The sequence below is a fragment of the Balaenoptera physalus genome (genome assembly GCF_965194825.1).
Source record: "Balaenoptera physalus genome assembly, chromosome: 11".
NCBI classification, from domain to species: domain Eukaryota; kingdom Metazoa; phylum Chordata; class Mammalia; order Artiodactyla; family Balaenopteridae; genus Balaenoptera; species Balaenoptera physalus.
This window is the reverse complement of record NC_138896.1, coordinates 54,947,502-54,972,542: the sequence shown is the minus strand read 5'-3', so window position 1 is coordinate 54,972,542 and position 25,041 is coordinate 54,947,502. Positions and strand designations below refer to the sequence as shown.

The following is a 25,041-nucleotide window of genomic DNA, read 5'->3' as shown; positions in this document are numbered from 1 at the left end:
TTCAACCAACACCAGGAACCAGATGCTCTCTTTTCTTCTCTGCTTAAGCTTTGGTTTTTGTTTTTATGTGCGTGGAATGCCCTTTCCCCTCCCCCTCCCCCCAGGGAGAGGGAGGTATAGAGAGGGAGCGAGAGCTAGAAATGGAGATGGATGTGCAGACACACAAGTTGATGAGCACAGAACATGAGTGAGAAGGACACCCACTGGAACCATTCATGGGGACCCCTAAGGAATGGGGCTCCAGGGGGTAGGATGTTAAGGAAGTGGTACTGCAGGATGTACCTTTTACTTTTGTATATAGTTTAGATTTTTCTATAGTGAATATGTTTACCTTATCTCTATATATTTTAAATTACATTTTCCCATCCTCACCTACGAAATACTGATTCAGTGGGGAAGGGTCCAGGATTCTGATCTTCCAAAGACCCTCCATAGACTCTGTTAGTCAGTTAGGGAACTATAGCTGAAAAGATTGTTTCCAGTATAAGGCGGCAATTGACATTTTTGTTTTTTAAGAAAAGCTCCAACTCTATTACACAACCATTTTTTATTATTTCCTTTTATTTTACAGTAGCTTCTTTCTACTACAAATTCACATTCTCTAAGTATATTAGATTTGAAATATCTGTAAGAATTATAATAGCATCGGCAGTCATTTTAGCAGTTAGCCACATTTGAACAAAGGGCCTAAATAATCACTATAAAGCATGTATTTGTGAAGTAGGTTTCATAAGCCATTTTAAAATTAAGGCAAACAAGAAAAAAAACCTACAAATGCAAATATCAGGGTTTCTCAGATTTCTAAATTTATAACACTAACTTAATTACCATTTGATTGACTCTCAAAACAATGGATATTCTCAAAACACAAAGTAGAAAGTTATTAGAAATAACAACTTTGGTATAATGTATACCTATTTCACTAAACATTTTTAAGTTTTGACTTTGGGAAAATATAAAGATGTAAATATTTTTATAATTAACTTTTGAAAATATCTGTAATGCCCTAAAGTGCAGACATCAACGCATCTATTTCCTTAAACTTGTTAGTTATATTTTCAATACATTCTCCAGCTTTTAATCTTAGCCCATCAATTACAAGATAGTCCTCTTCACAGTGGTTTTCAAGCGAGCTGCCCACAGGAGCTTCAGGGCCACATTTAGATAACTGTAAAAATAACCATACAAGTCATCAAATTTACTTGAAGACCAGGCTTAATTATTTGAACAAAACATAAAGTTGTCAGTAACTCCTTAAGAAGGTGTTCCATTTGCTGGTGGTCAAATGATGATCCCCACGTAAAGTATAACGTACAGTAAGTGTGTGAGTGTAAAAATAACTTAGTATTTAGTCCTGTCTCTACTCTCCAACATCACACATTTTTAGTTAGCTTTAATTTTATGCTTTGGAAAAATGTGGTCATTAAAATTAAACTTCTGAGAGTTTTCTATATTTGTTTATTTTAAAAATGATTATTATGGGGAATACAAGTTAAAACTGTTTTAGTCACACTTTTCTCTTCTCATCTTCTCATAAGCATCTGCATTCCTTACGAACAGTGAGAGTGTGTGCTAGCTTAGTGGGAAAGAACACAGGTAAAAACAATGCAAACACACACACACACACGCACACGAGATTTACAACTTCAAGGTTCATTAAAGGCAGAGGTAACTTCCCACACAATGTAAGAAAAAAAAATACAAGCAGTTTATCGGACTTTCCTGGTGGTGCGGTGGTTAAGAATCCGTCTGCCAATGCAGGGGACATGGGTTCGAGCCCTGCTCTGGGAAGATCCCACATGCCGTGAGGCAACTAAGCCCATGTGCCACAACTACTGAGCCCACGTGCCACAACTCCTGAAGCCCGCACATCTAGGGCCCATGCTCCGCAACAAGAGAAGCCACCGCAATGAGAAGCCCACACACTGCAACAAAGAGCTTGCTGCAACCAGAGAAAGCCCGCGTGCAGCAACGAAGCCCTGATGCAGCCAAAAATAAATAAATTAATTAATTTTTAAAAAATACATGCAAAAAAAAAAAATACATGCAGTTTAGACAAGTGCTTTCATGTATCAAAAATGTACCTTTTATTATAATAATTATTAAAATAATTATTATTCAGTAAACTCTGTCTTATCTGTATATGGACTATCTAATTTGTGAATTATTCAGGTGGATTTTTATAATAATCTGAAATTAATTCCTTCCCATTTTTTTCCACGTCAGGGCATGTCAAGTAGTGTTAATATTAGCTAAGAACATAATTAATTAGAAAGGTGACTCTACTGAGGAAAATAATCTCATAAAGTATTTCAATGACAAATAGAAATGGATTTTGATTATCCATGTGTGTATGCTTTTTGTTCATGTTGCTACTCTCAATTCATTGGTATAAGTGCTTGAGAGTAATCAACCTGAAACCTCATACATGAAATGAATGATGAAAACATCATCAAAATTTACAACTTTGAAAATAGCTCAAACACTATCTGCCCAGAGAATAAACATGCTCAGAACTTTAAAATTATCAGATGGTTCCTTTTGATGTGTTAGCTTGTAAAGGCCACTTTCTCCTAAAAACAAAACACATCTTCAGTGTTAAGTGGTATTACCTTTGGAAGCCATATTAATTTTTCCTACTAACAAAGAAACAAAAAAAGAAATCCCTTAGGTGATCATTTCTTTATTTTTAAGCTGTAAATGTAAATTGCTCTAGCTTTGACAGTTGGTCTCATTGCTATTCTCCTTATTTAAAAGTGAACAAGGCCCTAAGTACCCTGAACCTGGCATGAATTCCAGACTTGTAAAGCTCAGTGTGGAGAAAAGCTTATGAACCAGTCAGCAGGCAGCACTCACCTGCTTACCAGCAAGTTAAAATGGTTAATTTTTATAATTTCTAAATGACTTCAAAATATTACAAGAATCTAAAACAAAGAGCAAGCTCCTGGCTGGTGATGTATAAAAACTATTTTACCTTAAGAAATAAAAATCAGAAGTACTTTCCTGTTCTATGAAGTTACTAGTTATAATGGCAAAATAGAAGCCAATTCTGTGGCTGTAAAAGCTCCAGGACATTTCTACAAAAATCAACCCGGCTGTATTTTTGAAAAGACAAACTGCTAAGACTGAGAAAAAAAAACACTGCAAAAATCCATATAGTGCTCAAACAAAACACACATTTGCTAGAAAAGAATAATTTGTATATTAACTACATGTATACAATATATATATCACCAATCTATAGCTCTTGTCCTACAAAGGGTAGGATCTATATAGAGACAACAAGTTTTTTGTTTGTTTTTGTTTTTGTTTAAAAAGGAACTCTAATTGGAAAAATGGCATTCACAACCCATGGAAATTTCAAGTACAAGTTGGTATCACTGACCAAGAAAACAATTATGTTTTTCAGCTCAGCAAGTGTTTTTATCATTAATTTTATTTTCCTTGACATTTTGATCTGAACTGTAAATTCTGTATATTTCCTTGATTTCTAACTCAGTCAAGGAGGTATTTAAGAATCATCTTTATTCTTGTTGAAGTTCTGAATGAAATCAGCCAAAGTGGGTAAACAATCTTGTCCACTTACAAATCCACCTTTTCTGCATCTCAGAACAGACAGACTTGGGGATGGGTAGTTCCGCAAAGTGAGAATATGGGAAAAGAGACAAAGTGACGAATTCTTGGCTCTTACTCTCTCCAGTGGCTGCCACTGACAATTCTCATCTGTAATAATAGCCAACCCTAGGTGTCAATTACTCTGCAAAGCACTTTTCCTGGTTTGCCTTGTTTCACCCTCAAAACAGTCCTCTGAGGCAAGTGCTAGGCAACCTTGCCACGTCCCCCAAGTCCTCACTGGCAGGACCAGGATGGGCATGTAGGCACTGTATCCTGAGCCCGTCTCCTATCCACTGCCCTCCTGACTCCAGGCACACTGTACACCCAAACGAGGGAATGAGAGAAGGAATGAAACCTTAAGGTTCCAGGGCTCCCCACTGCTGTTTTTCTTCCTAACTACATAGGGAACAGCTGTACCACCTTGTGGAAGTGTCTGCCCCATGACTTATTTTTCTCACACCTGCCACACTGCTGCTCTGTGTTAATGAGCTGGGCTTGTACCTCATTTTATTTGCACAGACATGGAGCTGATGTGCTGAGCAGTGTGTCAACCAACTCAAAATTTCTGTTTTCATATATAAATATTGAATACAGTAAGCACACATGGCCTTTCTCAGCCCAATATAGCTGACCAAAAGAAAAAGACAATTTAGTTAAGAATGGTGAAATAGATTCCAGTGAAAAACCCCGCCTCCAGGATGTTACTAATGAGGTTTGTCCCCATGGAGGTCAACCCTGTGCATGAAACAGGCAGAGCAGGTTTCCTGAGTTGCTCCTGTCCTGGCCCTTCTCCTGACTGTAAAGATCGGCACCCCCTTGATGACGGTGAGCCCCTCCATCTCTCTTCATTCCAGCCTTAAATATCTAAAATAAAAGAGCTCCTTGGCTCAAATATACTTTTTTCAAAGACTGATAGATGCATCCTGATTTCTCAACAGGCTACTAGTTTATTATTCACCTCATGATAATCAAGGGCTCAAGTTTCAGAAGTGAAAAGCATTTCCCATACAGTGAAAATGAAGATCCAGGAACAATTTCTGCTGTTTAAGGAGTCTGGAGTTGCTGTTTAGGCCTGACGGTCACTATGGACCCTACCTTTTCTCCTGTATCTGTCTCTTCTCCGCGCTCCCCTTCGGACTCATCAGGGGCGGCTGTGGGCTCCAGTGCTTGCTCTAGCATTTGCTCCAGCTCTTTTAGTAAAAGTTCTGTCTCAGAGACAACTAAAGAAACAATATTAATACAGTCAAAAATGTTATATCTTAATTAATTCAATCTAATTCATACTATTAACCACCCCCAAAGAGGACATTTTCTAAAGTTATGAGATTAAAAAATAAATACTTTGTATAATTTTCAGATATGGCCTCTGCTTGATGCAAAATTACTATGGATTTCCAGGTGAATCTTTTATACTGAATAATTATTCCTTGAAAAATGTAGGTTACATTCTTGCTATGTGTAGACTATAAAGTATCCCTGAAACATCAAAAGCTCACTAGAAGTTTGCATTTTTAAAATAAGGAGCCAAGGGCACCAAACTAAATTGTTATTTATAGACTGGGGGTCAGCAACTTTTTTTCTGTGAAGGACCAGAGAGTAAATATTTCAGGCTTTGTGGGCCAGATGGTCTCTGTCACAACTACTCAATACTGCTGTTGGATGCAAACCATACACATACACTTAAACCAAATGAGAGTGGCTGTGTCCCAATAAAACTTTATTTACAAGAACAAGCAGCAACTGGTGGACTGTGGGCCACAACTTGTCAATCCCTGCAATAAACTATTAAAGCTACTGTTTAAAAGGGGAAGCCATGTAATTAAGTGGCAAGGCTAAATCCAGACTAGTCTATTCCTAATCAAAATATCAATGCATCTTAACTGCCTAATCTGATCAAAAAAAAAAAAAACCACACACTTATAAAAATTGTGGGTTTTTGGTGCTACTGTGACAGAAATATGTAAGTATGTAAAAAATCTGGTAATTGATTGAAATTGCTGAGATAAAATAATATCCCCATCAAAGAAATAAACACCTATTATAACTCTACAGACTCAATCACTGATTAACAATATCAACTGAATTCCCGATTTAAATAAAACAAACATTTTCATTTGATACCGAGTCTTGCTGAAGTAAAGATAAGGGGAAGGAGACCCAGGTGGCCTGCTCCTGCACAACAGACTGATGGGGCCCCTGAGAAGTCTTCTAAGGGCAGCATGATTGAAAGAGAAAGGCCACGAACACACACCCCATCACCTTCCACTCTGGTTATACAAATCTGACACACCACCTCTATTATGGACTGCTCATTGGCAAGTAACCAAAAATCACACGAGGTAGAGCAGCTGAAAGTTCATGGAACCCAAGCAGGACACACCCTTCAGCACTAAAATATTATCAATGAATATATCAAGGTGTTCCCAGCAATAACATTAATTTTAATTTAATTGTGCATGATATACACATCCATTTGTGTGTGTGTGTTTACACACACAGGTATCCTTGTAAACTAAGCATGTTATAAGGTAAAAATAGAGATTAATGTGAGACGTTCCAGCTCCAAAGAATTCATATTTTATTACCATCTTCTTTTATTTAATCAACAAATGTTTATTGTGTGCCTCCTAAGGGTCAGGGGCCCCAGAGAAGAACCACAGACCAACAACCCTTCCTGGTCATCATCTCCACCTAGCCAGTCTTAGGTTTTCTTTGTGGAAAACTCTCAAAACAGTTTGAAAGCAGCTTTCTGATAAGCCATTCCACACCTCAGAACCAGTTCCTATGTTTAAAGACAAACAAACAAAAACCGTTAACTGACATGTTAGTTGTAAGCACACAGATCTGTGTTCTGTGGTAACTGCTAAAGCCTAAGAACACAGAGTAAAAGCTATCACATTCTAGAACCATGATATTCAAAATCTGGGGGCACAAGGATCACCTGGAGACTTTATTAAAAAATACGAATGCAACACCATGTCTACTGAATCAGAATTTTCTGTAGGAAAAGTACATTTTCATTGAAGCAGTTTTGTTAATGAGATTAACCTCTCTTTATGACAGATTTCTTACTTAGTAACCTGTCACTTAACAACTGTGTGGCTATCTTCACACCAATTCCCCAGTCCCACTCATAGACGTTGTGTTTTCCTACTTTACATTCTGAGTCTATGGAAATTGATACTGACATTCAGTGCACTGCTGAGAAGATGTATTTTGAGCTCTGCTGTAAAGGAAAAATGGCACACAAACTTCTTTGTATTTCTAAGGCTAGACTAAAATACAATCAATTTATGATAATGAATGTCATTGCCAAGTGCCATTGCAGGCTCTCTGTTTTCAAGTGATCTGGAAAAGTATGTACACTGCCTTTCGATCAAAGGGAAGACAAAGTAATGGATGACTTCATGAATCAACCAGGGTTCATAACACCAACTTGACTGATGTCAAATTCTGCTTCCAGAGCAACAGGAGGCTTGCTTTTCTAAATAGGTATTCCTATACTGTAAACGCAGAGAGTGCAAAAATAATTCTCAGAAATTGCAGTTATTGTAGTCTACAAACTAGGTTATCAAAATTGCTCAATGATCTCTTCCAAAGATAGAGAATGCACGCCTGTGCTAACTGCATGACCAATCATCTTCTATCAATCCTCATTATCCTGTAGTTTTCCTGACTTGCTTCAATTTGTTGTTGAGTGATAGCTGCTCTATCATGCAGAGAAAGTGGAAAAAAAAAAAAAAAAAGGAAAAGGAAAGAAGAAAGTATCTCTCATACTGAAGTCCATATCTGGCTTTTAAAAATGACTTTTTATAAAATAAATCAGTGTTTTTTCCATTCCTGATAAGAAATAACTTACTGTTTGTCTCAATAAATCAGTCACTACTTTTTTTTATAAATTTATTTATATTTTATTTATTTATTTTTCATCGTGTTGGGTCTTCGTTGCCACACGTGGGCTTTCTCTAGTTGCAGAGAGCAGGGGCTACTCTTCGTTGTGGTGTGCATGCTTCTTTTTTTTTTTTAACGTCTTTATTGGAGTATAATTGCTTTACAATTGTGTGTTAGTTTCTGCTTTATAACAAAGTGAATCAGCTATACATATACATATATACCCATATCTCCTCCCTCTTGCGTCTCCCTCCCTCCCTCCCTATCCCACAGTGTGCATGCTTCTCATTGCGGTGGCTTCTCTTGTTGCGGAGCACAGGCTCTAGGGCCGCGGGCTTCAGTAGTTGTGGCACACGGGCTCAGCAGTTGTGGCTAGCGGGCTCTAGAGCACAGGTTCAGTAGTTGTGGTGCACAGGGTTAGTTGCTCCGCAGCATGTGGGATCTTCCCAGACCAGGGATCGAACCGGTGTCCCATGCGTTGGCAGGCGGATTCTTAACCACTGCGCCACCAGGGAAGTCCAATCAGTCACTATTTTAAAAGCCTTCAAATGTATATTTATGAAGTTTTCTTTACTCTCTATTTCTCTATTAAATGTCTAAAGAAGCTATTTCCTCCCTTATATAAAGAGGCCACTGGTTGGGTTATTTCAAACCTGGCACTGAAAAATAGCATCTTAAATAAACTTTCAGGGCCATTTCAATGTTGAAATTTTGAAGCCATTCTTTCAGAAAAGGAGGGTGAAGAGGAGGAAAAAGCACTTGGTTTTGCTTTGTTTTCAAGTAACCACAAACCCTCTTCTGTGTGTTCATGATTTAAATGTAGAGATGAGTGAAATACAGGCTGAAGTGGAATGAAGAAGAGGACACCTTTCTGGGACACAAACAGAAACAAGAGGCACAAAGGCCGAGAGGTTAAAGGTGACTCCAAACCAAGAGCAGGTGGGCAAAGTTTGCCTTGAATAGCGAGACAGCACCCTTCTCCCCGTTAGCCATTTACACCCCAGACCCAGGCCTCAAGGCTTTCATCTCCTACCCGGGCTCAGCCATCACCCAGACCTTTCCTATATTAGCCATTCTCTGCCATGCTCACCTATCTCAGGCAGCCAGTGAACACATCCTTTGCTAACTTATTAATTAATGTTAGTAGATTATTAGTTAATCCAGGGTACTATGTCAATCTTTTACCTATCAAAAGTTTAACACACTGTCTACTCCCCAAAAAGAAATGAGGTATTTACCAACAGAAAACACTGATACAATAAAACAAATGACAAAAACTCAAAGACTGAAAATAAAAGAAGTCAAAATCAATTTATTAAGGGAGATACGAAAGGCATTACATTTAAAAAATGCTTAGACCAACTACCAGTGCTGTAAAGAATAACCATAAATTTAGCTTTAAGCTTCTGGTACCCAAAGTAACCAAGGAAATTGTTGCAAACTTTGATTAATTTTAAGAAGCTATGTGACCTTAGAAAAGTCATGTAACCTATTAAGTACCTCAGTTTCTCCACTGACAGAATGGGAGTTAAAATAATATCTACCTTATCTATCTCATATAGATCTTGTGAGGGTTAAATAAATATATATGAAATGTTTAGAAAAGTGAGGACACATACTAACTGTTACAGGTGTTATTATTATTATTGTATTATTATTTCATCACCATCGATGGATGTTTTTTTTTGGTCCCTAAACACTGAAAAAAATATATAATACAAGATATTCCTGGTAGCAATTCTCCAAAAAAATACAGACATGCTCCACAAATAGCTATTTCTTAGATTAAATCTCTTTTTATAACCACTTTTTAAAAGTGAAGTATAATTTACAATGTTGTGTTAGTTTCAGGTGTACAGCAAAGTGATTTACATATATATATATATATATATATATACATACACATATATATGTGTATGTATATATATATGTATATATATTCTTTTTCAGATTCTTTTCCATTATAGGTTATTACAAGATATTAAATATAGTTTCCTATGCTATACAGTAGGTCCTTGTTGTTTACCTATTTTACATATATAGTAGTGTGTATATGTTAATCCCAAACTCCTAATTTATCTCCTCCTCCCAGCATTAGATTAAATCTTTATACAGCCATGAATATACAGTTTAATTTATTTAATGATTCCTCAATTTTTTCTATTGTTTTCCAGAAATAGTCCTCTCTTTGTTGGATAAGAGGGCTTCTACTGCATTTCTTTATTACAGATGAAGAAACTGATACTCGGAAAGGTAAAGTAGATGCACTTAATTGACTCTCCCTGGGATCTCTAACTAAGGGAAAGAGGGAAGCAACTGTAGAGCATAAAACCCATAATGGAATATCACAGCTGGGGCAGTAGACTAACAGGAGACACTAGCATCTGGGAGTGTAAGGAAAGAGGGTCCAAAAGTGGCGTGGAGACTCAAGAATCTGACGGTGTAATTTTCCTCTGTCGCTCGATCTAGGACTGATCCTACCTTAAGCTAAGAAGAAATGAGAGATCTCAGAGGCCTACATCAAGGGATCCACAGAAATATGGGTAGTGGGTAAAAAATCTGAGGAGGGTACAAACTACTGAAAAAGAACTACTCTTTCAGAAAGTAGTCAGCTCTTACAAAGAACACAGAAGACTAGATGTTTCTGTTCTTTAGTTCAAATGGGATTGAGGAGTGGAACACTGATCAGGTAAACTATTTTAACAATTAACTACTGAGACTTTCAGAGCCATACAGAACATGAGACTACTGACAGGGCTTCCCTTTAGTGGAAGACTACTGAGATGTGTTCACTCATTTACATGGAAGAGTCATTTCCAGTCAGTGGATTCCTGGCAGCCATGAATTTCTTCTGTAGGATCCTGTGCTAGTTGGAGAGCAGAAGGATCCAGCTGTAGTGTCAGGGTCACCTGGTGGTAACTCAGCCTAGGGATAAAATAACTTTTGCCTTTCTACAGGAATACCTGAACTGATCATGTGAGGCAAAGGAACAAAATAACCAAAAAAAAAAAAAAAAAAAAAGCGCCTTAAATAGCGGGAAAGCAGTATCAGAATAAGTTTAAGAAGAGATAGAAACAACAGAATTTTGTAGTGGTTTAGGAGAGGAACCAAAGAAATTTCTTTTAAAAAAATAATTCCCTCGTCCTTCCTCTGCCTGCTTTCCTTTCTTTAACTGAGACTGAAAACAAATGGTGTATTTAGCCAATGGAAATGAGAGCCCCGTAGGATCTGGGGGTGGCTTCAAGGAGAGGGAGTGTGGCACAATGACTTCTCTGGGTTTAACTGGCTTTGAAACCTCTTTGTATGGCTGCCAAAGTTCCACCTAGCAAACAAGCATGTGCCTGCTTTTCAAGACCAATGAAAATGTAAGAAAAGTAAAGTGCTTTTGAAAGTGAAGACCTTCTCCCTGCAGGCGACATTCTCCCTACTGTGGTCTAACTCCAATGGCAATTAATTCAGCTGGAAGCCCTAGGCTGCTGCTTTTCTTCCTTCTCCCCCTTTGGCACCCCTAGGACCCCAATAAATGTGGAATAGAGAAGTCTGGATTGAAGCGTATTGATGCTGGTATTTCCTCCCACAACTGCTGATGCTTTATTTTTAAAAATTAAATACATGACAAAGCCAGAGAAAATTTAATTCGAGGGAATAGAAACCAAAGGAAAATTGAAAAGCCTTAGTATGTAAATCAATACCAAAAACCCACTAATGTTTCTCATGTAGGTATACATGTACATTTATTTTTCTTCAAAGGACTACAATTATATTTGGTGGAATTAAATACGGGTAAAAGAACTAAAAGCAGGACAGGCCTTCACATACCCATGTTTTCCTTTGATAAGGCATCATCTGAACAAACATTTTCAAAAGATGATTTTAAAACAGTTTTCCTAGAAAAAGAATTTGACAGATTTATTTTCAAAAGATCAAGCATGTATATTTAAATGACCGTTCATGCATATTCATTGGTAACTGTAAATTATGGGTATATATTTCCTACCTTGGGGTACTTTTTCTTGGTTGTTGTACACAGTAAGTAAGGCAGTGAAAAACCAAAGGGTAATAATACTGATCTGAGCTCTCACTAAGTGAAAACCACTAATAATCTACCCAGCACCTTACACAGCCTTTTTCGTGGAATCCTCCCTCCAAAAACCTACCAAGTAATTGTTACTCTCATTTTGCGCATAAAGAAAATGATCCTCAGAGAAACTAAGAAATTTGACAACATAGGAAAATGGTTGAACGTGACAGTAGTAAATTCTGTCAGACTGCAAAATCCATGCTTTTCCCACTACACCATGTTGCTGATTTAGAGTCAGAAAACATTTGTTCAAACGCATTTTCTCTAACCAGAAGATCTTGAGAAAGTCACTTAACTTCTCTAAGGCACAAATTCTTCATCTTTTAGATGGAGATAATTATGATATATCCCTATCTATTTGATGGGGCTACTGTGAAGTGTCAAGATTAGGAAGTGAAAGTCCTTTTTAAAAATTTAATTATTCATCTTCTAAAAAAGGACAAAGAAGAAGAGAAGGACTATCATATTAGGCCAGTCTTTGTCTTTGAGTAGGACTCCTTTTCACATAACACTGATTACTATCCATTAAAAAAATAAATAACCTGTATGGCTGGTTCAGTGATAAACACTAAAACTTGTCATCAGTGACTTATTATAAAGGCTTATTTCTGGTTTGCATTACCTATTTTTAAACTAAAAACCTGCTTCTTATCTGGTTGCTCACATGATATTAATCTTTGAAACTTATAGTTCAACACATTTGTACCAACATAAAACTTTCTCCATACTTCTAAGACTACTACTTATCATTTTATTAATTCTTTTAGAAAATTTAAAACGTATTTCCCTAGAGAAACAAAATTAAGAATCGGGGGAAATGTCATATAAAAATTAAACCCAATATATATATTTCAATTTTATCACAATAGTTTTTAATTTAAAAAAGCATACCTTTTCCTTTCTCTAAATTGGGGCTTTTTCTTTTTAGTATTATTTTTGGAAACTTGCATCTGTAAAATAACAACAACAAAAAGATCAGTTAGTTCATATGGGATACGATGAGTTCAGCATAATAATGGATCCTATATGGTCTGAGTAAGTTAGCCCAAAAGAAAAACTCTGGCCCCCAGCCCTAAACAACACATGTAATTCTAAGTCAGCCACTTCATCATCACTGCAATTCCACTGACCTGCTCAACTTCTAGGAATGGTCGACTCATCCAGTACGAATGCCTACCCCCTATATCCACTCTCCCTTCCTCACCTTCCACAAATACACAAAAATACTAAGTAAAACTACTTTTAAATTTTAATACATATATGATCTTTAAAGAAAGAAAAAGAAATATTCAGATGCCAGAAACATGTGGAATGCAAAGCTATACAGGTGGGAACTGACATGGTGAAGACCCACAGAGAATTTATACCAGAAAAGGGCCAAAAGGGCTTGGGACTGGGGTTTTAATGCCTAAGCAAGGACAAGATGAAGGATGTGGAGGAATTGGAACCCTCGTACATTGCTGGTGGGAATGTGAAATGGTGGAGCCATTTTGGAATACTTTTTGACAGTTCTTCAATATGTTAAATGTAGAGTTACCCCATGATGCAGCAATTCCACTTCTAGGTATATGTCCAAGAGAAATGAAAACATACGTCCATGTAAAAAATTATGTTTGGTCATAATTATGAAACTATGAATGTGCATAACAGCATTATTCATAATACCCAAAAAAGTAGAAACAACCCAAATATCCATTAATGGATAGATAATATGTGATATATCCATGTAATGAAATATTACTCAGCCTTTAAAAATAGTGAAGTACTGACACATACTACAACCTGGATGAATCTTGAAATCATTATGGTAAGTGAAAAGTTAAAAAAAAGTCAGACACAAAATGCCACATGTTGTATGATTTCATTTATCTGAAATGTCCAGAAAAGGCAAATCCATAGAGACAGAAGTAGATTAGTGATTCCCAGGGACTGAGGGGATGTAGAAATGGGCAGCGATTCCTAATGAAGATCAGGTTCCCTTTTGGTGGTATGAAAAAGTGTTCTGAAATTAGATAGTGGTATTGGTTGACAACTGTGAATATACTAAGAAACAGTGGATTTTACAATTTAAAGGACTGAATAAGTTATATCTCAATGAAGGTAAAAAATTTTTTTAAATGCAGTGACATGGAAAAATTGAAAGTTAAGAAGATAGATACAATATATCAATGATTATTAACAAAGGGAATACTGCTACAGTATTACTGGTAGAAAAAAGCAGATATTAAGGCAAAAAGCAAAATCAGAGATAAAAAGGTTATTACTTAATGCTAAAAGAAACAATCTACCGCCAAAATATAATAGTCCTGAACCTGTATATACCAAAATCTTAGCCTTAAAATATACACAGAGAAACAGAATTACAAGTAGAAACTGATGAATTTACAGTTAAATGGGGATATTTTAATTTACTTCTCATAAAAAAATTATATCCTAATAATCACTCAGGGGAAGTTTGTATGAAACATTCAGGGAATTCATATTATTATGATGCTAAAGAGTAAATGATCTCCTTTTTGTGATCTTCAACCTCAAGGTAATATTCAAATAGTTTTTCCAGGACTGTTATATATCTATATGGTAAAAAATATGTATAGAAATATTGTTGTCTAAATCATTGAACTACATCTCCAAAGACAATGTAACGCTATTATTTCTATCTTGTTATTAAGGATCAGCTTACACGCATATCTGAGTATGAACTGAAAGGCTGGTCACAAGTGGAAATGAAATTCAGGTAACAAAGTGCAAACTGCTTTATAGGTACTAACAGAAAGAAATACTGCTAGACGACTACCATAAATTACGGTGAGTTGTGCTGGTCATAATAAATTCCTTTTCTCCTTTGTTAACTACTCCATAGCAGCCAAAATGGACTAGTCAGTATTTGCCAAACTCCCTGTGCTTTCCTGCTCCAGCCTTTGACAACGTATGACGGATGGAGAAGCGCACTGCATCTGGAAGGAGAGGGTCTGGATCTGGACGCTGACGCCGGCACCTACAAGCGGGATCACCTTTGGTAAGTCACTGACTACTCTAACATCCAGCAAGAGCCTGGCGTAAAGTAGACACTTAATAAATATTTTCTGACTAAATGACCATTCTGCATTTCAGGGTCTTCTTTTGTTAAATAATGCTAAAAAAATAACTACCTCAAGGCATTTGAGGGAAGATTAATTACATAACATGCCAGGAAGTATCCAACAGCGTTTGGCAATTAGCTGATGTTCAGTCACTGTTTCATTGTCCACCAGGTCAGTGTCAGAACGCTACCCTTTTTCCTTAGACCATACGACAGAGGGAACTTGGCACTTTGATATGGCTGGACTTTGGTAGTGTATTAGTTTCCCAAATCTGCCATAACAAATTACCACAGATTTGGTAAAGCATCAGAAAATTATTGTCTTACAGTTCTGAAGGATAGATGTCTGTCTCATAAGAACACTTACCGTTGGATTGAGGGCCCACATTATCCAGGATGAGCTCATCTCAAAATCCTTACCCAAAGGATTTGCAAAGATCCTTATTTCAAATAAGGTCACATTCTGAGGTTCCTGGTGGACATATCTTTTGGAGGCTACTATCCAACCCAGTACAAGTAGACACTAAAGATTACTTTATCTAATCTATCTCTTCTCCTTCTCTTCCTGTGTTGCACAGCTGATTCTCCTATGTTGTCCAGTCCAATGCTATTCAGAACAAGAGCCACGACATGACAGAATCAGCAACACCTGACAGCTTGTTAGAAATGCAAATACTCACGCCCATCCCATGCCTACCAAATCAGAAACTCTGGGGGTGGGGCCTGGAATCTGTACTTAAATAAGCTCTTCAGGTGACTCTAAAGTTTTCCAGGCACTGATCTAGCCCACACCCATCCACACAAATATATTGCTATACAAGTGTCACTGATTTTAAAGAAAACAAAGCAAGTATTAATTCTTTTCTTGTTGGATATAAAAACAAAGAGGTGTCTGTATAGAGGGCATATGCCATTTACTGAAAAAAAAAATTAGCATTGCGGACTAGAATGGCAAATGAGAGAACTGCCTTTTATTGCAAAGGACAGAAAATCTATAAGAATTGTGTTTACATCAGATTAATATAATCTGAATAAACTGACTTGATATTGCCCATTTCCTTAAGCCACTATTCATCTAAATTAAAAACTTTTTTTTTTTTTTTTTTTTAAGCCGTGTGGCATGCAGGATCTTAGTTCCCCAACCAGGGATCGAACCCACGCCCCCTGCAGTGGAGGCATGGAGTCTTAACCACTGGACCTCCAGGGAAGTCCCAAGATTAAAAATCTTTTTAAGCAAGAAGAACAAGTTTGTTCGCTGTGCTAAATCTGAGGGTGTAAAATTTTGATCAGCATTTTATGCTCATAGAAGACATAAATATGTTTTGTAACCTTTTGAGAATAATTGTCAGTCAGTAATCACTAAAGAGCTGCCTACTTTGACAGAAGAATGAATCTGTACCTTGAATAATGTATATAAACTCCTTGTCAAAAGTCATCATATAGAAGGAAAAGCCAATATTCTCATTCCCCTTTGGTAAATCTGCTGGGAAATATATGCTTGGAAAAGGATGAAAACTGGTTTCATGTAACATTGTAAAAGATGGTTATTACTTAATCTGAGTATCTGGAGAGTACCAATAATATAGTTAAGTCTTCGGGTCCAGATAATATTTGTTTTTAACACTTCTTTGAAAAGGAGGGAAGGTTGAAATGATCATTTTCTAGCCCTATTTAAACATGATTTCAACAGATCATCTACAAATCCAGTGTTTCTTACATAGATGTCTGCCAATGACCAATGCTTCCCTCTGGTCAATCTTCAGTAGAGGGGTATTCCTGTGAGATTTGGACAATATCAGAGACCAGTCCCTGGCAACATGACTTATAAACATCTAGTTGTCCCTTGCACTCTCTTCAGCCATGTGTAAGTTCACACTAAAGCACTGTGGATTTCTCTGCTTTGAGGAGCTTACTAGAAAAAATACCGGAGTGTGTGGTCAAGCAGTGAGCTGAGACACAGGAGAATATTTTCCCCTAAAATAGAAATTGACCACTAGACCACCTTAAACAGAAGGCATGAAAAGGCCTTCTATTAACACCTCCCAGTCTTGGCTGAGGACAGAAGTAACAGGACACCTCAAGGAACTATATGACTATGTACTTCACTGATAAATTTTGAAGTCTTGCACTTGATTTTTTTTTTTTTAACAGTCTTTGACCATCTAGCTATACCAGTGATAGAACACAGAAATTCAGGAAGTTTTTTTTTTTAAATAGCACAGATTGCACTCATATTTATACAGAGCTTCAGAATACTAAGGACTAACAGGAACAGGGTGTCCAGAGAGGAAAGAGTTCCATGGAAATCAGAAGAAAGCAGAACTTATATCAGCTGTTTACCCGATTGAATGAAGCTGGTAAATTAGATTATTTGACTTGCAATTGGACACTGTCTAAAAATCCAAGTCTGTTGAAAACAATTCCTATTTGTGTATAGTTTTTCCGAAGTCACTGGATATTTTAGCAAGAGCAATGTTGGGAAAAGATAAGGTTTCTCAGGAAGAACTTCTAGAATCTACATATTTCAATTAAATTCTAAAAAGCTGATGTACAGAGAAAATTCAATGATTATAGTACCCATATTACACCATTCTTTCTGGACCAAAGAACAAATTTTGAGACCTTCATTATCTATTTTACCACTTTTCTCTCCATCAACTTGAGTAGTAAGGATAATTGGCCTGATTCTTTAACCCATGATCACTGTCAAATTCTGAACATTAATCCTCAGCAACATGCAAAAGATGATCTCTCCTACACAGGAAGAGACAGACTCTGCACAATAGCACAATTTTTTTTTTAAAAAAAGACTATTCTTTAAAATATTTTATCTGGATCCAAGTCTTTACATCAGCTCTCTAAGGATCCCAGAGGTTGAAATGAAAGACATTCTTGAGCCTAGATTCCTGGAAGGATATGCAAGATACACCTCCGTTTGTTTGATCTGGGTGACTGTGTTCCCAGTATGTGGGGGAGTACAGATTTAAGATGTGTACCTAATATACATATTTCATAACAGAGCAAATTATTTTTGAAGCAAAGGTATTAGTACATAAAAAAAGAAAAAAATCACCCCAAAGTCATTACAATTTTAAAGAATTTAAAAGTAATAATTGGGACTTCCCTGGTGGCTCAGTGGTTAAGAATCCGCCTGCCAACGCAGGGGACGCCGGATTGAGCCCTGGTCCGGGAAGATCCCACATGCCGCGGAGCAACTAAGCCCGAGCACCATAATTAGGGAGCCTGTGCTCTAGAGCCTGCGCGCCACAACTACTGAGCCCACGTGCCTAGAGCCCGAGCTCCACAACAAGAGAAGCCACCGTGATGAGAAGCCTGCGCACAACAACGAAGAGTAGCCCCCTGCTCTCCACAATTAGGGAAAGCCCGCGTGCAGCAATGAAGAACCAACGCAGCCATAAATAAATAAATAAATATAAATTAAAAAAAAAAAGTAATAATTTATAGGTCTTCAAAGAAAAGAAATAGTAGGCTGTGTTGTCTAATATAAATAAAAAGTTTGAAGAAGCTATTACGGGCAGAAGCCAAATGTTTATAAATTTAAAATTATAGATTCATTCTAGTAAGTTACATGTAAATTCTACTAATTTTCACTGGCATATTTTTTCCAATGATAACAATTTCCCTTTGCAAACAGGAAAACAATAGCTATTTCTATTAGACACAGAAAGATCATTTTTAATATCTAGTGCAATAGCTACATTCAAATTCCTTTTGTATGTTATATCCACTTTTATTTTTTTAAATTTTATTTATTTATTTATTTTTGGCTGTGTTGGGTCTTCGTTTCTGTGCGAGGGCTTTCTCTGGTTGTGGCAAGTGGGGGCCACTCTTCATCGCGGTGCGTGGGCCTCTCACTATCGCGTCCTCTCTTGTTGCAGAGCACAGGCTCCAGACGTGCAGGCTCAGTAGTTGTGGCTCACGGGCCTAGTTGCTCCGCAGCATGTGGGATCTTCCCAGACCAGGGCTCGAACCCGTGTCCCCTGCATTAGCAGGCAGATTCTCAACCACTGCGCCACCAGGGAAACCCTACTTTTATTATTTTTATTATTTTATTCCTTTTGTATGTTATATCCACTTTTCTATGAATTAGTAAGATTGGTTTTGGTTTTAATGGAATGGCATGAGGAAGGTGACAGTGAATGAGAAATATCCCAAACTTTGGAAGAAACCCAGATTCATCATGTGTGTAGCTTGATGTTGGAGTCATAATTTGTGTGTCTGGATGAGAGAAAGGACTATACTTGTAATGAATATAACCAACAAAACTGAAGAAAGCTGCATAATACGTTTAGTCCCAAATAACAAAGGACAACACCTGCTCTTCATGTGATTAGTAGGACTCAAGTTGAAAAGGTTTTTGTATCTTAACAAAAGAGCAATCACATTTTGTAGAATTCTTTTTATTGCCTTCTGGCTCAAAGTTAAAATACAGAATAGAAAACGTGGAGAGTTATGGTTGAAAAGTTTTGAATTTCTGGAATCTGACACTAGATTTTAAGTATTACTGAACTTGAATTCCAAGTGAATTAATACCTTGAGTGAATTTTCAAATGGGCATAATGTGTAGAGAAACAAAAATTAATACAATCTTCTATTATTATAAATGGTGACATTTTAAAAATGATATTTTGTTTTTTAGTAATTAGGATGAAAACAATTCTTAAAAGTTAAGAGAGGATATTACTGATAAAGATGAATTTCTGTTTACCAAGTACCAGGTCTGCATAACTAAACTTTGAATTTTCTCAGATAAATCAGTGCACTGGGACAAGTCATCGGATTAGGATACTCCCACCACTTCCACCTCCCAAAGCACTCCCCTTCGGACCTGAAACCCCTGAAAACAAGAGGCGCCTAGCAGCCCTGTGGGTGGAAAACCTACCTTTTGTAAACTGTAAGCCGGCTGCTGGACAACAACCTGAGAGCTTGGAGACCAGTGTGGCCCTCACACTAGGATGCTGTCATTTTACTTCCAGGGAAGAAAAACAAAGGGATTTTCACGCCTGCTATACTCACCCCTATGCCCACTTCCCCTCTATCCCAGGTCCTCCCATTCCCACTGCCCATCTTAAGAAAACTACAAGAAGGTCAGTTTGGTTGAAGTCAGATCCATAAACTGAAAGTCAAGTCAAAAACAGGGGTAAGCAAATATGTAAGTCCCATAGTAGACTTTTCTATTTAAGAAACAAATACAATCATCCACACTAGAAAAGAGGTACTCTAAATCAAGGGGTCTTTGCTTGTTCTCATAAATGGTATATAAAAGTCTCTGGATATCAACAATTAATCCATTTTGTGTAATTTTACTACTTTCCTACTAATAGTTATCCTACAGAATTCCTATAGATTTTAATTCAAGATAAAAGAGGTAAAGCTTGCAACCTAATCAGGCAGGTTTACTTTTTAAGTTACTAAAGAATATCTTGTTAAAAATCACTCCCCTGGAAGGCTGTTTCATAATACTGCCATAGAGTGGCACAGAGTTTGAGAACAGGGAAACTGCAATTAGTACAAAAAGAACTTTCTATGTGAAGGTTTCCACTGATGATGTAAAGTGATAAATGGACAATTTTCTATATTAATATATATTTATTTATATATTTGAAAATGCAACTCACATCAAAAGAGTACATTAACATCTTAAAATTTTGGTTAGGAAACTTTTTGGGGTAATGAAAATGTGCTCTATTTTAATCTGGAATGGTAGTTACATGGGTGTATACACTTAAGAAAAACTCATCAAACTCCACCCTTAAGATCTGTGCATTTCACGGTGTTTAAATTTTACCTCAATAAAAAAATTAAATTACTAAAAAGGTTAATCAAATGAAAGAAAACTATAGTAACTAACAGCACAGAAAATGGCAAAATGATGATGGAATACCTGAATGATTCAAGTTTTGGGAACACTGGTCTATGGAAAGGTGAAGAAAAGTAAAATCCAAAAGGATATTAAATGAGTTTTGAAACCTGACTGTGACTCTTCCCAAGGGGTTCCTCTACTTACTATACTTTCCTGAGGTATCTCTCTGCCTGGTGCTAGAAGCCAGCAGTAGAGATCTATTATAATATTTATCTTTGTGGAAAGATGCATATAAAGCTAAGTGAATCAAGTGAGTTGCAGTACATGAATTCTATGTTAATAAGCAAGCTTAATTAATTAGCACAAATATCCAGACATCTACTCATAAAATGTAAGTGACTTCTGCAATTGGGCTAATGAAATTTTCCTGCTTATTATGAAGAATTTTTGCAATAATTTGGGGGAAAATTTTTTTTTATCAGAAAATATAATAGCTTGAATTCTTCATACATAAATGTATAAATCAAGAAAGTGGTCATTCGTTTCTGGTAACTGTACTGCTGAACTGAATGAATAAGCATTTTCAGAACTCTAATGAAAAACTGATGAACTCATAAAAGTGCTAACAAAAGATCAAGATGAAAAAAAAATTAATTACATGGGACTGAGTGAACTGATGAGGATGATTATAATTTTTGTGACTTTGTTTGAATTAAAAAAAAAAAATCCCACAAGGACTCAGAGGCAAAGAATATAGAAATCAATTTTCACTGCAAACTAAAGGAGCTGTTACAGTGGAGGATTACTGGACTGAATGTCAATATTATGACATAATATGAGTGTGTTTTCGTGTTTGGTAATTGCAATCATTGTTGCTTTTGTTGTGGTCATCCATTTACAATGCTTGGTGTCAGTCTATTTATCTCTTGTAAAAATAAAATACAGTGTGTGTGTACGAAAAAAAAAAAGAAAGTGGTCATTAATTTTGTCTTTCAAGAGGTATAAGTTAAACTCTTGGCATTAATAAAAATAAAGTGTTAGAAAAAAAGATATGCATACATGCATACTTTCTATATATAAGCTAAAAAAATTTAGAGGGGGCTTCCTGGTGGCACAGTGGTTAAGAATCCACCTGCCAATGCAGGGGACAAGGGTTCGATCCCTGGTCCGGGAAGATCCTACATGCCATGGAGCAATTGAGCCCGTGCATCACAACTACTGAGCCTGCACTCTAGAGCCCATGTGCTGCAACTACTGAGCCTGCGTGCTGCAACTACTGAACCCCGTATGCCTGGAACCCAAGCTCTGCAACGAGAAGCCACTGTAATGAGAAGCCCACGCACCGCAACAAAGAGCAGCCCCCGCTCGCCACAACTAGAGAAAGCCCACGCACAGCAATGAAGACCCAACGCAGCCAAAAATAAATAAATAAATAAATAAATAAATGATTTCTTTTTTAATTAGAAAAAATAAAAAAGAGATCCTTTTCCAATTAGTAACAAATATGTGGGAAGGCCTTAGTTAGAAATATGTAAAATTCTACATTGAAAAAAACTAAAGAAAAAATGATAAAGAGACATATTTCTACGTGTGTGCATTCACTTTATAAACATGTAATTTCTCTCCAAATTAATACATAGATTTTCTACAATACCAATCATCACCTCAACAGAATTTTTCTTGGGAGACTTAACTAAATATTTCTAAAGTTCATCTGTGTGTTGTTAAAACTATTTAAATTGTGCCTTTATTGAGGTTTCCATGGGAAAGGAAAGGTAGGGTAGGGTAAACAGTTTAGGACTGGCTACTTTGAATAATTCTGGAAGGCTTTGGTCTAGAGGGGTGGTCTCCATTGGCTGGAACCTGGCCCTGGGATAATTTAGGGCAGGCGCAATACTGGCTTGGTATTTGAGAATTTGAGAAGAAGGTAGCTGGGTGATGTTTGGAATTTGTTGGTGCATATGAAAGATGTACCCTGTGCCATCTAGAAGAACTGGCTAGTCTTGGGAGGGACAGTGCCTCCCCAGACAGAAAGGGTTTTTAAAATGTCAATTCATCATAATATACATACATACATACAATCTGAAAAACTAAACAGGCAAGAACTATGAAAACAATTTTTGAATAAGCAGGGTAATGAAGGTTCACCAATCCACACATTAAAGAAAGGATAGAGAAACAATAATTACAGCAATTTAGAATTCTTTTTAAGACTAGATACATGACAGATATAGAAACAGATATTTTGACATGTTAAATGCTATATGTTATATTATGAAGAAGGTATACTGTATACTATAAAGAGGATAACAAAAGAAAAACAGTAAAGTAAAGAAGGGAAAGATTATTTATTAGTCAATAAATGGTATTCGGATAACTGGTTTGTGTAAGGGAGGAAAAATGTCTCTTTCCTCTATCCTTCTAAGTGCTCGGTTGGGGCCTCTGTAACAAAAGATAGATTAAAAAGAGAAAAGCACACAAATTTATCTAAGGTAAGTTTTATGTGACAGGGGAGCCTTCATAAGGAAATGAAGATCCAAAGAAGCAGTTCAACCTATAAATCAATCAATCAAAGTAAAAAAAGCCCATGAAAGAAATGGGCAAAGATATGCATAGGCAGTTTTCAGAAGAAATATGTCCAATAAATATATGAAAAATGCTCAACCTCGCTAAAATAAAAGAACAAATAACAGCAGACTGAAATAACAATGGCATATTTTTCTCCTTTCAAATATTGGCAAATATGTAAAAATTGGTGATATCTAAAGCTGGCAAGGGAGTGGGAAAAGCACTGGTAGTGGTGGACACAAGGAGAGAAACTACTATTCGAGAATATTGCCACTTAAGGAGACTGTCAAGGCTCAACCTATCCCAATCACAGTTTTGACAGTAACTAGAGTTAAACATATCTCCACACACAATGTATATAGAAAGACATGTTAAATTTTTAAAATTCTTTTAAAATGCTATTAACTTTACAAATTTTCATTAAAAAGATTCATACAAATGTCTGATATTGTTCTCTACTTAACTTTAAGGTAAAGTCCATATTAAGCTGTGAATTTTAATTATTTGAATTTTCTATGAAGATTGCATACATTATAATAACATGACATATTAAAAATATTTTAGTATATGAGAGTATATACAAATAAAAGTAACTGTTTATTTGTTAACTTACGATTTTCTATTATTCTAATATTTGATAATTCTATAACATTGATATAAGTAACCATAAATATTAAATTCCTAGTGTCAACTAACATTTAGAAGAAAAATTTGATTATATGTCATTTTGATTTAAAATATTAATTTAATTTTCGTTTAAAAATAGTGTTAATCAGATTGAATTTGAAGTCTGTATATTTGATTTAATAAAACATGATCTTACCCTTTTCTTGGCCACCACAGCAACTTTGCCATCTGCTTTGGATTTGTCTGTAAGATAATAAGGTATGGCTGCTTCAAAAAAGTGAACTACACTCCTGTTCAAATAAATGCAACATTACACATTAGAATTTTCTACTTTCTCATACCATGATATGTGTTTTCAGTGGTTCTTTTGATCAAAATGCTAACAAACTCAGCTCCCAGAGTTGAGTAAAACTAAGTAATCCAAAAGTAATAACATCAGGGATCGGTATACTTATTCGACAAACCTCCTCCCTTAAATCTGATGGCTGGTTGGATGTCCACCAGCTAGCACCTAGTGTATCTTATTTCTAGACTCTGGTCAGCTTATGTGCTCTAGAGTATGTAAGATCTGGAACTAAATCCCAGCTACCTCTACGTGTACATCTATTGGGCTGGCCAAAAAGTTTGGAAAAACCCTAACAAACTTTTTGGCCAACCCTATACTACCAGCCAGACATGTAATAAAGACTTCATAGAGACAATATCTTATTTAATCCTCGTGATAGTTTTAAAAGGGGCGTACTCCATCTGCACTTCACAGCATGAGGTCATGCAGTGGGGCAGATCCATTTGACTACAAGTCCCTAAGCTTTATGCCTGCTGCCTCCATCTGGGGCCCCTGAGCTGCCAACAGTGCCTCAGAGAAAGACTCAGCAAGAATGAAGAGTCTAATCAAATAGAGAACAGATGACCTTTGAACAGCATGGGGGTTAAAAGTGCCGACCCCTTGCACAGTGAAAAATCCACATATAATTTTTGACTACCCTAAAACTTAACAACTAATAGCCTACTGTTGACTGGAAGCCTTAGTGATAACATAAACAGTCGAGTAACACATATTTTGTATGTTATATGTATTATACACTGTATTCTTACAATAAACTAAGCCAGAGAAAAGAAATGTTATTAAGCAAATAGTAAGAGAAAAAACATTTACAGTACTGTACTGTATATATCAATGCTGTTAGTTATCTGTTTACAAGATGAATCATCTGCCTGTCAGTACCTACAGCAATAATGTCTTCTATGATACAAAACACTGTAGATGTCATACGTATTACTAACACTAGACATCAAAAATTAAAAGATAATGTGAAAAAGAAATTCATGTTTAACAAAGAAACAGCAACATGA

General features: G+C 36.4%; 1 protein-coding gene across 4 annotated transcripts in view; it reads right to left on the bottom strand.

Annotated features, from left to right (window-relative positions):
- Nucleotides 1-528: 528 nt before the first annotated feature.
- ZCWPW2 (zinc finger CW-type and PWWP domain containing 2) overlaps nt 529-25,041 on the bottom strand; it is a 141,225-nt gene continuing 116,712 nt past the window's right edge. For 3 of the 4 annotated variants that reach the window (XM_082415137.1, XM_082415136.1, XM_082415138.1), the window contains exons 5-9: nt 23,885-23,931; nt 12,479-12,537; nt 11,326-11,393; nt 4,711-4,835; nt 529-1,168 (exon numbers count right to left, since the gene is read on the bottom strand). In XM_082415137.1, the coding sequence (XP_082271263.1) occupies nt 1,007-1,168; nt 4,711-4,835; nt 11,326-11,393; nt 12,479-12,537; nt 23,885-23,931 (461 nt within the window). In that variant the 3' untranslated portion in view covers nt 529-1,006. Of the gene's footprint in view, nt 1,169-1,931; nt 2,574-4,710; nt 4,836-11,325; nt 11,394-12,478; nt 12,538-23,884; nt 23,932-25,041 lie in introns of those variants that run through there. The other variant, XM_082415139.1, reaches the window with a different exon arrangement.